Source organism: Lepidochelys olivacea, assembly GCF_965140295.1.
Source record: "Lepidochelys olivacea isolate rLepOli2 genome assembly, chromosome: 22".
NCBI lineage: Eukaryota > Metazoa > Chordata > Testudines > Cheloniidae > Lepidochelys > Lepidochelys olivacea.
Window position 1 is genome coordinate 20,009,892 of NC_140432.1, and position 14,813 is coordinate 20,024,704.

The window sequence follows — 14,813 nt, forward strand, 5'->3', positions numbered from 1 at the left end:
TGTTGGCTTCTTGACTCAACATTTATCCTTCACGCCTTTCTGTCTCATAGTCCACCCCCCACCTCCCGACAAATTTCTGTATTCCTGTCGCTTCACCTTGTATGCCTTACGATACCATCTGGGCATTGTGTTTTACAATCCTTACTGTTTTCTTACTTCTGCTACAGCACACTTCCTCCTTATTTCTTGTCCGTTTCTCTTTCATTACAGTTTATCTTTTATTATAGCTTATATCCTTCATATTTCATTCTTGCTTTATCTTTCTCTCCGTTTTCTGTTTTTCTAAAAATTTCTTAGTTAACTGAAGAGTCTCTAAGTAATTTTCCTTCTCATTTAACTGCACTGTTCTTCCTTTCTGTGTTCCTCTTTTCCCCGAATAGCACTGTCTTCTCTCCTTCTGGGTACTGTCCCTACTATTTCTACTATCTGTCTTTCCTGTCCCTTCTGAACTGGACTTTCTCCCTTTCAGCTCTGTTCCTGGCATCCCAGTGACCCAATTCAGCCCCACTGTCCCTATCCTCTGGCTCCCCACTTCCTGCACCCCTTCTTTTCTGATGCCAGTTACTGACTCACTGGCTACTGGCCTCTCCCCCAACTCTAGGCAGCCTTCATCCAGCTGTTTCCACTACTGTGCTGCCTGTTTGGAGCTGTGCTGGGGTAGGGAACAGGAAGGCACTCTGCCACCTCCTCTCTGCCATGGATTTCTTTTTTTCCCCAAAAAACAGCCCTGGGCTCAAGTTCACCCCAGTTCCACTGCCCAGAAACCCTTGAAGTTCTCCAGGCAGACCTTGAACCCACCCAGAGCAGCTGGCTCCCTTTTCTAAAAAGAGAGAAACAATTTGAGGCTGCTTCTGAGCAGCCAACTTGTGCTGCTCCCTTTGCACATTTGGCCCAACAGCCTCCAGTACCAGTGAGGCATTCACTAGCACGTGTGAGCTTACTGATGATGCTCAGAACCCTTCTGGGACGGCCTGGGTTGCTGTTCTGTGTGCCAACTGCAGGCTCATTCCATGGAGGAAGCAGCTTGCATCACTCAGCAGCTACCTCTGGATGGGTTGACGGGCAGACAGGCTCTGAACAGTCAGTGGTTCACCCAGGAGAACTGTAGCTCACACATTACCGCCCTCCCCATACACAGCAGCTCTCCCCCCCGTGGTTATCAGTCCCTTATCCATTGTGCGCTCTCTCCCAGGCTAAATGAGCATCCTTCCCTTAGCCAAGGCATCTCTGCATTCCAGTGCTTATTAGACAATAACCCATTCTCCTTCAATCACTGCCCTAGAGTTTCCATTTTTTTCCACTAATTCCATATTTTTTCAAGTCTCCTTCATTTCCTATATGATTTCTCAACACACAGTATTCAATTTGTCATAATGACCAATTAGAAACAAAACATCCTCAGATAGATGTAGCTAATTCCAGCCATGTGAGCACTCTGAAGGAGTGTAATAAACTGGATAAAAAAAACCTTTTAGGAAAACAAATCAGTTGCAAAAATGTTTTTCATAGAAAAACAGAGTAAATATCAGTCACTGAGATAAATCCTATTAATCAGAACACAAGCTTGTAACTGGAAAAGTCAGACAGTTCCAAAGTATTCCGCCATATTATCCACCTATCTTACGTCAACAAATAAGATGACCATGGATAAGGGCACAAGACCTGGGGGGTTGGGTTTTAGCCCTGGTTCTGCTGATGACATGCTCAGAACCTGGGAAAGTCACTTCTCTCTGTGTGCCTCAGTTTCTCTGTTTGTAGAGTGGGGATAATGATATTTCACCAGCTTTAGAAATTGCTGTGGAGATCTGCTGATGGCAAGCCCCATGTAAGAGCTAGGTATTATTAATAGTAAATATTTGAAGAAAAGAATCTTGTGAGTTATTTTAAGCTAATCTCTTAACTTCATTTTTGTAATTGAGGGTTGCAGAGTATTTCTTTTGGTTAATATTAACGAGTAAATAACTGAAACATGTGTTTAGCCTATTATCTGTTTGACCTCTCAGGTAAAGGAATGCTGTCAAGACTGGTGGAACAAAACCGTGACCTACCTTTAAGAGATACATGTATTTGTTCACACTGTCAAACTGCCACCTTATGTGCATACGAAACGTGTACGGGGCACAAAACACAATGATGTGCTTTGCAGTGCTTTGACCCTACAACAAACCACAAGCAGCTCTCCATCATTCCCACTCACTGTTGTGCCTGGCTGGTTTCATTTTGAAATGAATGATCACATCAATCTCAGCTGAATTAAAGACCTCGTTTACATGTGGGCCATTTGGAGGGCTTCTCAGAACAGACTGAGCCTGTCTAATGAAAGCTCAAGTCAACAAGTACAGCAGCTCTGGCTGGGGCTAGCCAGGACTATAGTTCAGAAGAGCTAATAAAGGACAAAAAAAAGCTAAGCTTTGAATTTTGACATTCTTGAATACTGACGCCCTTTCGAGCCATACCCATTTACAGAACTTATTACCCCTTTTCCAGTTCAAGAATTGCATCCTTTGCTCACTTTGTGTAAAATGTTACATTTTGGAAAACGTCTCAAAATCTATATAAAGACTTCAAAAATCACTTCAAGTCACTTTACATACAGAAAAACCTCCAGTATGCAGACATGTATTATGCAATACCTCAGACATTATGCAACAGAAATGATCCTTATATAGAGCAAGATTTCTCTTTCTTGAAATTTTCTGAATACAGAACATTATGCCCCCTTATTTGGGGGTTCAGTGCAATGGTTTCACTTTAAAACCTAGCTTGTATGGCCACAGATACTCAGAAAGCATCAAACAAGCAATCAAAAATCTCACAACATGGACATTTAGCACAGAGGGGGTCTCCTTGGTGTTGCACAACAGTAGATGTGATTCTTGATGAGGCTGTTCCACCAATGTACCCTGCTGTGATTTTTGCCATGTTATGTGCATGGAAAAATATTCTACTCATACGGCTGCAGGAAGGAAGCGTAGCTCTTGAGATCATGTTAGGACTGCAAGCATGCAGCCTATTCCGAGCCTGCTTACCCACATATTTTGGCTGGATTACCAACGGAAATTAAAAGTCACTTTAAACACTGAATAAGTGAAACCTTTCCCCTTCTCCAAAAACATCTTAGTCTTTTTACAGTAGCTTCACTGTAAATGAATAGCAGGGAGTTATCACTATAGCTGTTGTGAGAAGGAAGACTCCTCCAAAGACGTTCATGACTCCAAAAACGGCAGATACTTGAATGAAAGGAAACCTGGTAAGCAAATTTTGCCTACAAAAAGTTCTGTTTTACACCTTCTGATTTCCAGCCTCAGAATGACCCAAAACACAGAGCATAAAGGGATTTGAAGGCAGCCCACAGTACACAGACTATTTCTCTTGACAAAATGAAGACGCAAGATCCTCTTCAGAGTTGTAAATGCTAATGATTGCAAGGAAAGATTGTTTTCCACATGGGCTTCTGTTTGGTTCCCCGCCCCTCCCCCCACACACAATAAATTGCTTCTCATGTTAGAACAAAATGTCTCACTGGCTACTTAGGAAACTTTGCTGGGATTCACTCTCTTAGATATAAAGTTGGAGTTAATGGACCTTGTGTGAAGTTTGAAAACTGCCAGAACCTACTAGATAGAGGTAGAAATTGACATTTACCGTCTAGTACATAACTGACTTCTGAATTCATCTGCTGTCAGCCACAAGTGAGGATATAGTACGGGGCAATGTATTGTAAATTAGCAATTCTAATTATCTGAATTTACTACAGCATGAAATATTTTAGAAAACAATTAGATTTTCACTTTCTATTTACTTACAGGGCTATTTTTGTAGCCAACAGAATTCTTCCAAGTCTGCATATGAGCTTGCTAGTACGTACACAGTTCTGGATAAAAGGGAAATACTTGGATTATATCTGCCAAATTCAACAGGAGGAAGGGAGTAAAGAGATATTTTACCTCTTTGCAGTGATCCACAGAAAAGCAAAGCCTCCCACTGTGTGCGTGTGAAGAACACACACAATACTTTGCTGTCATTAGCACCTCCTACAAAGAGTAAGCTGAACTTCACAAGTTTGCAGAATTATGGGGCATCCGACACTCCTTAATTAATGGCAACTTATATTTCGAGTAGGAGTTCTCAACCATTTTTTGAATCATGCCCCCACCTTTGCGGGTTTTTTTTTTTTTTTTTTTTTTAAACTTGGAGTCTGCCACCCACCTTAATAATAGTCAGGTATCAGAGGGGTCGCCGTGTTAGTCGGGATCTGTAAAAGCGGCAAAGTGTCCTGTGGCACCTTATAGACTAACAGACATGTTGGAGCATAAGCTTTCGTGGGTGAATCCAATACGTCTGTTAGGTTAGTCTAGGTGCCACAGGACTCTTTGCCGCTTAATAATAGTGAGAAGGATACTGCCACCTAGCGCTGCTAATGTGTTTCTACACCAGAGACAAGGCAGGTTGCCTAAATCAAAATGTAAGTCAAGTGGTACTATAAAAACACCCCAAATCTGTCACTCAGTCTCAACGCCACTCACGCAAGTTTGGCCCAGCCACCTGTCCATCATGAATTAGAAGGCTTGCTGTGCCCCCCACCCCCAATTTGAAAATTGCTGCATTGGAGAGATAACAGAAGGCTCAGCCGGACAAAGTTAGGTTTTCAGACAATCTATACTTGTTGATTATCAGTTATAACTTCTTCCCTACTTAAGTTGCCCCTTCTCTGGAGAAGCAGGAATCAAAGGAGCAGTGGAGTATAATGGGAGAAGTAATGGATGTAGTTTCTTCCATTATTACTGAGTCATTAGCTATTAATTACAAAGACATTTAGAAAATGTCACGATGTTAGACTTTTTATTTTATTTATTTTTAAAGGCGCTTTTTAGGTTACCAGAACTGTTACCAGCTATTTATCGTTCAAGTCTCTGGTTACGTACCCACAGATTTTTGGTTTGCTTTCTCTAAAGGATGTAGTATTGTCTAGATTAGCAGTTAGAGCAGGGGACAATGCACAGACCAGAGTACTGTCTCAGTCAACATCCCAAGGCCACACAGTGATTTATTCAAGATCTCTGTGCCTCAGCTTCCTCGGCTGTAGGCAGCAAGTAATACTTGCCTACATCCCAAGAGTCCCACAAGGACTTTGAGATCCTTGGATAACAAGTACTATAGAAGTGCCAAGTATTGCTTTACTTGCTGCTGAAACATCTGCCTTCCCTCTCTGACATGTACAAGAATAGCAAGGAAGCTGTTCAGGCAGCAGCTATTGCTTACCACACATTATAGCCCTTCCACATACGACAGGAGTTCAAATAAAAGCATTTTCCTGGGATCCAGGTAAAAGGAACAACATTCAGGATAAAATGGGAAAGAATTGTATAGCATTTAGCAGATTTCAGCCCCCAGGAGGTGCTTTTATGCTGGCGTAACTAGGACTTGAACTTTTCAGATGAAGTTTGTAATTTTGCCACAATGACTTTGCTGTGAATTGGTGAATCCCTGCTTCATAAAGAGCTTTGTCCTTTGTTACACAGCAACATCTCCTCCAGCAAAGTCAGAGCCTTTTCTTATCTTATGGCAAACATGAATGTTGAAGTTAAAGGAGATAGAATAACCTCAGTATTGACTGAACAGGAACAAGTCAGTGAAGACTAAATAAAGAGAAGTCTTTGGCTTTAGCAGACGTGTCTCTAGATTTCACTCCACACCGAGATGAGAACAACGTTACCTAGAACTGGGTTTAAACAAAGTTATTAGTGTGATTTTTGGACCTGTTTTCCTGACCAAACTGAACAAGGATTTTTTCTGAGACTCATGCTAGCTAAACTGCTACAGACCAACCTTGCAAAATACTGACTCAGTTACCCGGGGCAAAGAACTTTGACATGTGAGTAAAATACCATCAGGTGTTTCATTAGTCATCATTGTAAAAAACAATTTTGTGATTTTAAGACGGTTATATAATATGGTTTTCAGACAAACACTAGTCAAGAAAACAACTAGAACTTTGTTAGCAAAAAACGGAGTTTTAAAATGGACGCTTCTAGGCTCTAGATTGCAAGGCTAACGGGTCACAAAAATATGAGAAATCTCAGAAATCATATGATTTGAAGTATAAAAGACTGCAGAGCTGCACAAGTACTCCTTTTCTGTTAGCTTAGACGTCACTAACATCAAACACCAAAATCACAGCTGCAGCCAAGAATCTCACATGACAGCTTGCCAGGAAGTGACGTTTTTAGCACCTCTTTAAAAGGCAGTTCTGAAACCACTATGCAATACCTTTAATCTCAAGTGTCAGCATGCAGCTGAAGAAAAACGGAACTGCCTCTATAAGAATGAACCCCTCCCACCCCCTGAGAAAACATGGAGATGATGCCCTTTTAAATGGCATGGCTTTTTTTTCCTGCAAGTTAAATGATTTTATTCTTCATTTCTTTGTCAATGGAAGTTTCCAGGGCTGAAGGACAGATAGGAGGCAGCTATTTTCAGCTTACTGTAGTTGACCAAGTATAATATCAGATTAAAGAATGCAATAAACATACTTACCAAATATTTCCCCTCCGCTAGCATATTCGGTCACCAGATAAATCATCCTCTCCGTCTCCATAACCTGGACAAACAAGGATACAAAGTGACAGCTAAAGAGACTGCCCAGTGCAAAAGGAAATGAAGCTAATTGGAATTTTCTTTTGTTACTTGTAACTTTGATACAAACTGCTTTCAGCAAATTAAAAAAAAGTGGATTCCAATGCTTTAGAGAGCAATGGCAGGGGTGGGGAGGGGAAAAATAAGAATGATTATTAAAGGGACTATTTTAAACACTACTTAAATCCTTCTGCATCCCACCCACAAAATATTCAGTTGCTAGTCTCCACTTGTTTCAAGAACCTCAGAGACATCTCTGGGCTGCCAAGACTGAAAAGTTCACCTTAGGTATTAATCATTCATCACTCTGAAACACTCAAATAACTAGGAATACTTTTTTCTAAAGGAAGGACTACCTCCAGAATTAGTAAGTGACTTTCAAATGACTCAAGATCTATCCATCATAAAAGTGACTGGCTTAAGAGCTTTGCTCTAGGGAACCTTCACATTTAAGCGAAAAGACAATGCCAATCTTTATACAAGCCTTCCAGGGCTCTGGATGCACACGGAGCTCTCCAACAAATGAAGGCCAGTTACAGTATCAAGACTGGTTCTCCTGTTTTCAGCAAGTCAATTAAAATGCCAAAATTAGTCCCCAGGAAAGGTCAGATAGTTCCACTAGAAAGCTGACTTGCTCTAGTAGCCATAGAATAGATGGCCAGGTCACGGAAAGTTTCTCTTTGGCCCTACCATGGTAACATCACCCCGGCCGATGGGAGCCGGCAGAGGTAGCTGCCCTGGTGATACCAGACTATGCCAAAACAAGCCGAGGTGAGGGAAGGGATTTCAGTTTCATTAAGAGCATGGCCCAAAATAATGTGTTTTAAACAGGCCAATTTCCTGACCTCTATCGACACTAAGAGCATTAATACTAAGAGAAGATTCCAATCTAAATGTTCTTTTAGCTATTCATGCTCAGGGCTCAAAACACTCACCTACCTGAACGCGGAGTAGGCAGAGCAGGGACACAAAGCCGAGGGGCTGGAGCTCCATGTTCCTTCTCATGAGGGAAGGGGCAAGCCTGGGTGCAGATGGGCATAGGGGCAGTGATCCTTTCAGAGGAGGGATGTGTAGAAGAAGAGGACAAAGCAGCCTTGAGCCACTACTGCTATTTTAGACCAGGGAAAGGAAAGCCAGGGAGAAAAGTGGCTGGAGCAGCTGCTTTTTTGCTCAGAATGGAGGACGAGGGTCAGAAAGTGAAGCAGCCCAGTTGCCACTACTCGTTTAATGGGAGGGAACGGATCTTCTAGCAGCAAGCTTTGAAGTGTGCCCACGAGTGCGTATGTGTGGGTGAGTCCACATGGGTAAGCTGGTGGATGTCGGTAAAGGCAAGCGATTGAGGGGATACATTAAAAAAATTATAAAGTAATTCTCTGTTCTTATTTCCCTCTCCTTCCTTCCACTTCCCCAGAAATCCAAGAGGATTTCAGTATTAATGCATTTGCACAAAACAGAGAGGGAGATCTCCAGGGAAGTGGAAGGAAGGAGAGGGAAATAAGGATGTGAAGGGAAAGAGGGAGCATTACACTCAAAGCATTGTAGCAAGATCCAAGGGTGGGATTTTCAAAAGCATTTGACTGATTTAGGAGTACAAATCCTATCCACTTCCCATGGACCTGTACTCCTAAGTCATGGTCGTACTTGTGAACCCCCTTCTCCTAGGATTGATAAGAAAGCATGGAGAGACGCCCAACTGGAACAGTTGGCCTAAGAAAGACCAGAAACAGAAAGCTACCTTTCAAATGTTTATTAAACAGGAAGTTGGCTGGCGACACATGATGATATGCAATACATTGATCTGTTACTATTGTAAATTGCAAAGCCCTGGCTTTGGCAACAGTAGCTTTTATGGGCAGGGCAGCACACCTTTTCACCATGGCTTCAAAGACTAGTCCTTGGGCAAGCTGGTCTCTGGAAAATTTTCCAAGCCTCAATTATGCTATTAATTTTACACATTGCTTGAAACTTGAACAACAAAAATTAAGGAAGTCAGTTTCATTTTCCAGTTCTCAATGCTGAAACAGTTGGACTGCAAACCCTTCAGGTGAGCTTGGTTTAACATCCATGTTTCTGCAGGATTTTTAAAGTCATAAAAACATTTTGATTGGGTTTAACTTTTCCACAAAGTCTAAATAGTCAGCCACATTTGGGATGACAGTTCCTCTCATGGTGTGAGAGACACTAAGCACTTTGGGCTTGAAACATGCAGCCTTCAGATTAAAAAAAAGATGCCCAATCTGGACAATTGCAGCTCTTTAACCAGCAGGTTTTGTTTCTTTTCCCAGAAAAGCTAATAAATGAGTGTAGCAGAGACAAGCCCTTAGATTCAGAAAGTGCTATCCAACTTTACTCAATTGTCATGTGATGTGGTTTACAGTTACCACTTAACAGTTATTCCACATGTGTGCAAACGAAACATATGGGTGTTTTTTACATCTTCCTGTTTCCAGGCAAACCTGGTCTCTTACGTTTTTTCAGATAAGGGAGACACCTTCTCCTCTTGCATTTATTGGCTTTGAGTGTTACAAACCTAAAGAAATGTGCCAGTCAGATCTTTAGTGAATGGCTGGGGAGGAAAGGCTTTAATGACAAGAGGGCTTTGATTTCAGGTTTAGCAGGTGTTTTATAACAACCATGCACCATTTCAAAAATCAGAATAAAACTTCTGTGGAAAAAGCACCCCTTAGAACAGCCAGCTGAAAAACACCACACAGAGGATGCTCTGTTCTCACTCTGGCGGAGCGGAGACATTGTTGCCATCTCTTGGAGTATTCTGCCTGGGGCTTTCTATTGCATAAAATAGGTTGACAAGAGCTTTTGACTCAAACAAGTGTTAGACTCCAGCTCTTCCAGAGACAAAACTGCCTGTGCATTGTCACCCTGCACAATTCTCCCAACGGCTGTCACAGGCAGCTCTCACCTGGCTCTTTGGCCCAGATACCAAGTCATTAACCTTTTTCACCCAAGATTCTCAGTTTTAGTTCCTCTGAGTCTAAATAGCCACTGACTGCAGTGAGACATGAACTAGAAGCAGCTCTGCCTCAACCAGACAGCAGCTGTTTCTAGGGGAGGGCAGTCTCCACCGATGCGCATGGTGTCCTCTCTTCTTGGCAAACATTCAGAGCCCCCCATTAAATCACAGGGGAAATAAGCCCCCTAAATATTGCAACTGATACCCCAAATGTTCAAACTGTGTTGCCAGCCAGCAGAGACAAGTAGCTACAGACACCACAGCAGACTTTGGGTTCTAACGCATCTCTGGCAAGCCAGTCCCTTCTTAGGCTAACCTTAACGCATGCCCAGCCTGAGAAGACAACAGCATTTTCCCCACTTCATGATCCAGCCCTCAGGAATGGCAGACAGGCAAATGTGACAGTACAGTCCATTGGCTCATGCAGAAGCTCTCTCTGCTTTCCAATTTAATCCACTGTTTTTAAAGCAGGAAATAAAGGGATCCTACTTGTTGATTCTATTTCTGCATCTTCAGCTCAGCAGATTGTAGGTGAAAGGCAGTTCCGCTTCAGCCTGTCAACCAACAGGCAATATTGGCAGGATACAGGGAAGGGAGTTCTTTTCCACATGTCACTAACGGCCTGATCAAGGAGGTCCAGGACCATTTACAAGACATTTAAAGTTTCACCAAGGGTTTAGTCCCCAATTAGTTCTCCACTCACTTCACTTGGGTGCCACATCACTTCTGGCCTCCACAAAGGGACTGGATCCCCTCTGCTGTCCTACTTGACCCTTAAGTGAGAGTGGCACCTCCAAAGCAGTGTGTACAAACCCACACCATTGCACAGACCCGAGGCGCTCATCCACACTGCGTGCAGCGGGGACCTTTCCCTGGTGCTTTTGTTTCCCCAAGTAAGGAAAGTCAGAAAAGCTGGAGAAAAAACTGCAACAAAATACAGAAGTGATGTTACCACCATTACTGTCCCTGATCACCATCCACTGAGGACAACACAGCTGGTCTAAACTGGGAAACTGAAAGGCGCACAATAGCCATAAACAAACGGAAACCAGCTGCCCTCAGAGGACATTTGATCTTCCAGTAAAACAGAGGATGAACTACTGAAACACAGGGACTGGGGGGGGAGGGGGGGTTAAAATCAAGGTATTTTCTAACCCTGAAAATAAAGATTTTTTTTTCCACATTTTACTCTATTGAAAGTATAGAGACCGCCCTATATGTGATACTACTGCACAGGGTCAGCCTGTAGCACAGCCCGCAGCACAGCCCGCACCGGGAGGGAAGAGCCCATTATACAATGCTCATACCTGATATAATCTGATGATATGTGGGTGGCAGAGCATCTTCATAATCTGAACTTCTCTAAAAATCTTCTTGAGGTTCTCTTCATCCAGCTGGGTCTTGTCAATGATCTTTATAGCAACCTGGCAAAGAAAGAAAGAAATGGGTCACTCACTTAGTGACTATTCAGAATTAATTTTAATTATTTGTATCACCATACTGTGTAGGAGCCTTCATCAAGGACCAGTGCCCCTTGGTGCTAGGCACAAACACAGAACAAACATATGGTCCCTGTCCCAAAGAGCTCCCAGTTTAAGAATTGTCTAGCTGACTCAGAAAAATTCTCCCACTTTAGTACAGACTATGCTCCATCAACATGCAGGAGACGTATTTAATTTTCTGATTGTTAATGAGAAAAAAGTACATATGCCACTGAAGTGTGCAATGCTGATCTTGACGTTTCATATTTTCCCCTCTTCCTATAGTATCTGAATGCCCACCCTAGCATCAGCAACTAGTTGGAAAAGCAGCTTCCTGGAATCCTGGATTGAGTCCCCAGAAATTCCCAGCTGCCATTTGTTCAGTTTACAAGTCAAAAGATGACTTTCAGCTTGTCAACACCGCATCTTAATTAACATACAAGCAGCAAGGCTGCCTGGTTAAGTGCTGACGAAAGGTGCCCAACTCAGCCTGAACACTGAAATCCTGTTTGTCAACAGAACAGGAACCGCACAGGCAGCGACAGTGCAAGACACACACACACTTCACCCACCAGCAATGCTCAGTCACCCCCGATCTGGACTGGATTTGAACCAGGGGTGCACATAATTACCAAATCCCTGAACTATAATGGGGGGGAGGGAAAGAAAATAATTTAAGGAACCCATAAAAATTGGTTTAATCTTATCTGGCACCACAAACACTGACAATGTCTTAATCACACAGTTATGACACAGGGTCAGTACAAGGCAAAGTTAAGTTTGTTGGGGTGCCCTAATTGTGCATTTCCTTATCTTAGCATGTTTGATTTCTTTTATGTTGACCCTTAATAGTGAATTTCCTGTTTATAATGCTTAGTTTTGGGATCATTACAACATCCCTGCAATATATTTTACCCTAAACTACTGATCTTTACTCTTATCTTTAACTCTACTTTAACATAAAATTTTGCCGGGGAATAATAATTCAGATGGGAAGGCTCAATCTTCACACTCCCAAGAAGTAGGATTATTTTAATTCATTTTTATGAATAACGCCTCAGTATAGAAGTGGGAGAGGCTTCAAGGGGTAGGAAGTCAGTGAGAAAACTGTAAGGAACCAGCAAACTTTGCCAGCTTTGATCAAAGCAAAGTTGAGAACAGATGACTGGCAGGGTCAAGCCAGCAAAACTTTTCCACCTGCAGTAAAGCACAGCCAAGAAGTTCAGCATGCCAGAGAAAAATCACTGGTACCTTCCAATGCCCATCATCAGAAACCATGGGGAAAGGATGTAAAATGGGGGTGGGAGATAGGAGGCTTATTTAATTTAAAAAAACCTCAGCAGACAATAACAAAAAAGCCTTCCTTGATCTTAGTGTTTTCCCAAAAAGATTATTAATTCATGATCAACTGAAGCATCCATCAGAAACCCACACAGAAGGAAACTGACAGCAGTGCAATTTACTTTGTGCTTTTTTTTGCATAACAAAATATTACCCTACTACATGTAATAAGTGGAGTAGTGAACATCAGCAAGGACAGGATGGTTTGTAAAAATCCCACTGTAGGCAGTTGCCAGTTAGTTAAGTGTTTGGACACTTAATTGTTCAGGTAGGATACTTTTTCATGAAGTGCAACCTACAGTTTTTAACGTTTCTAATTTAGCAAACCTTATTACACCTCCATCCAGCTGATCTTTAAAAATTCCATATCACAAAGAATGCCTTTGCTTCCACCCCAGACAGCCTCCTTTCCTCTGCTTCCCCATCACTTCTTTGCAGTGGTGTTAAACTGCTCCTCTGCAGCAAGCCTCACCAACTATATGTGCCGGTATTTAAGGTAACAGTGCATCACATTCCAAAAGATGAAACTCCACATATATCATCACCTGCACAATCCAAAGCATATTGGTCGGAGATGGACACATAAGCTGCCCTCTTCCCTAGCCTCATTCAAACTAGTCTGAATCCCCATCTTCTTGTTACAGAAGCCCGAGTTTCACTCTCTGCATCCACTTTACTCCACAGAAGCTATCTAAGCTCACATGCCAGCTCTAGACCTAGACACTGTGATATGTTTGATCACGCTGCCCAACTGCATAGAAACTGGGTCTTCATTGTTATGAAACTAGCATCAAAGACAATGTGAATGATCCATCAGCTTCTAAAAGATGGATATGTTTTCTGCTTAGATGGAGAACATTTAGTTTGCGATGAAAATCTGTTTAATCTCATGCCTGGCATTTTAATAGGTGCTCATTAAAAAGTTAAGCTATTTTTAAACAATGAAAAAAAGTGATTAGGTGAAAACAAAGTTAATTTTTTGAATGCCAGAGTAAAGTGTCTTCTAAAAAGTCCCATGCTTGTCTATGTATACAGAAGTAGTGTTTCTTCCCTTGAACTCCTTTCTACTTATCTGATCCAGTAGTAACATGTAGACAGAGCACACAAGGCTCAAGGTTCAGATCAGACACAAGAGTCAGGTCTATTGTCTGAAGCCAAAGAACACACCCATCATGAAACACTTCCCCTCTAGCCCTCAAGGGATTTGCCTGTGGAAACCCAACAAGGGTATAGTGCTGGCTACACAAATATGCCAGGGAACTAAAATAGGCAGGCACTTCATGAAAAGTAACACTTCATTTTCCCAGTTTTGAACTACATTTTTAAAATATTGAGCTACACTGGAAAAATTAAAAAGCTCTTTTAAAGAGTGCCAGTAAAGGGACTGGGCTTTGATCGGATGAGAGCAATGTGTGTCCATCATACATGGAAACAGATTGTTTAATTGAAAGCACCTGGATAAGGACAGACGTCTGTTCTGCAAACTGTTTGAGCAGCTGCACACTGCTATAGTCTGAAGAGAGAAAAGCTAGCTCTCACCGCATCACTATCCACAAACCAGGCCAGAGTAAAAGGGTGAGCAAAATGGAGTCTGCTCTCAAAGACAGAAAGGAATACCACAGACAGATGCTGCAGGCATCTGTAGCAATGCTGCGAGTCAAAACCCTCCGCAGCACACATCCACACACAAAATATGCATGGTCCATGCTAACCAAAACTCCGCCCCTACTAAAAAAAATAACCAGGACACTTGGCAATGCAAGAGTGACAGCTACAGCGTGCCAACAGAAGATGAGCAAAAACGAATCCATGATTTGGGGATCCACCAACAAATTTTCTTGTTTAGAGCTGGCATTTCACACTAGAAAAGAACCACAGTACAACATAATCTGTGGTGATATTTCTTTGATTTGCTATAGTGTTATTTACAAAGACAGCCAATGTCAAGGAAGGGTAGATACCATAAGCCGCCAAGTCAGAGTGGCATGGAAACACACATAGCAACACCTTTGTAAGGATGTTCCCGAGGTTTGATTAAAAACCAGACCTCAGCCATACAGCAGACCAAATGTCACTTTTTTTTTTTTTTTTTTTTTGCAATACTGAACATTCTCTGCAGATTCCTCATTTTGGCCAGGAACTCATTCCTGGGATGACTGGGCTTCAGAAAGCGCAATGGATTCCTCCCTGCCCCTTTGCTGGGAGGCTGTTAGACCAGGGAGTAGCAAGATACCAAGAAGCCCCATTTTGGATTTCATTTCAATGTTTTACAAAAATGTTAAAACCACACAGAAGTGCTTGTTCGGGGAGACGTGACTTACCTAACTACATTAAAAATAATCAAAAACCGTGAACAGGAGAACCTGGAAATCCCAACTACACAA

At 42.2% G+C, this 14,813-nt stretch overlaps 1 protein-coding gene across 3 annotated transcripts in view; it reads right to left on the minus strand.

Annotated features, from left to right (window-relative positions):
• The window catches only part of SIK3 (SIK family kinase 3), a 151,549-nt gene that overhangs the window by 58,560 nt on the left and 78,176 nt on the right, over window positions 1–14,813 (minus strand). For all 3 annotated transcript variants that reach the window (XM_084611969.1, XM_084611968.1, XM_084611967.1), the window contains exons 2-3: window positions 10,915–11,031; window positions 6,538–6,601 (exon numbers count right to left, since the gene is read on the minus strand). In XM_084611969.1, the coding sequence (XP_084468095.1) occupies window positions 6,538–6,601; window positions 10,915–10,956 (106 nt within the window). In that variant the 5' untranslated portion in view covers window positions 10,957–11,031. The remainder of the gene's footprint in view (window positions 1–6,537; window positions 6,602–10,914; window positions 11,032–14,813) is intronic.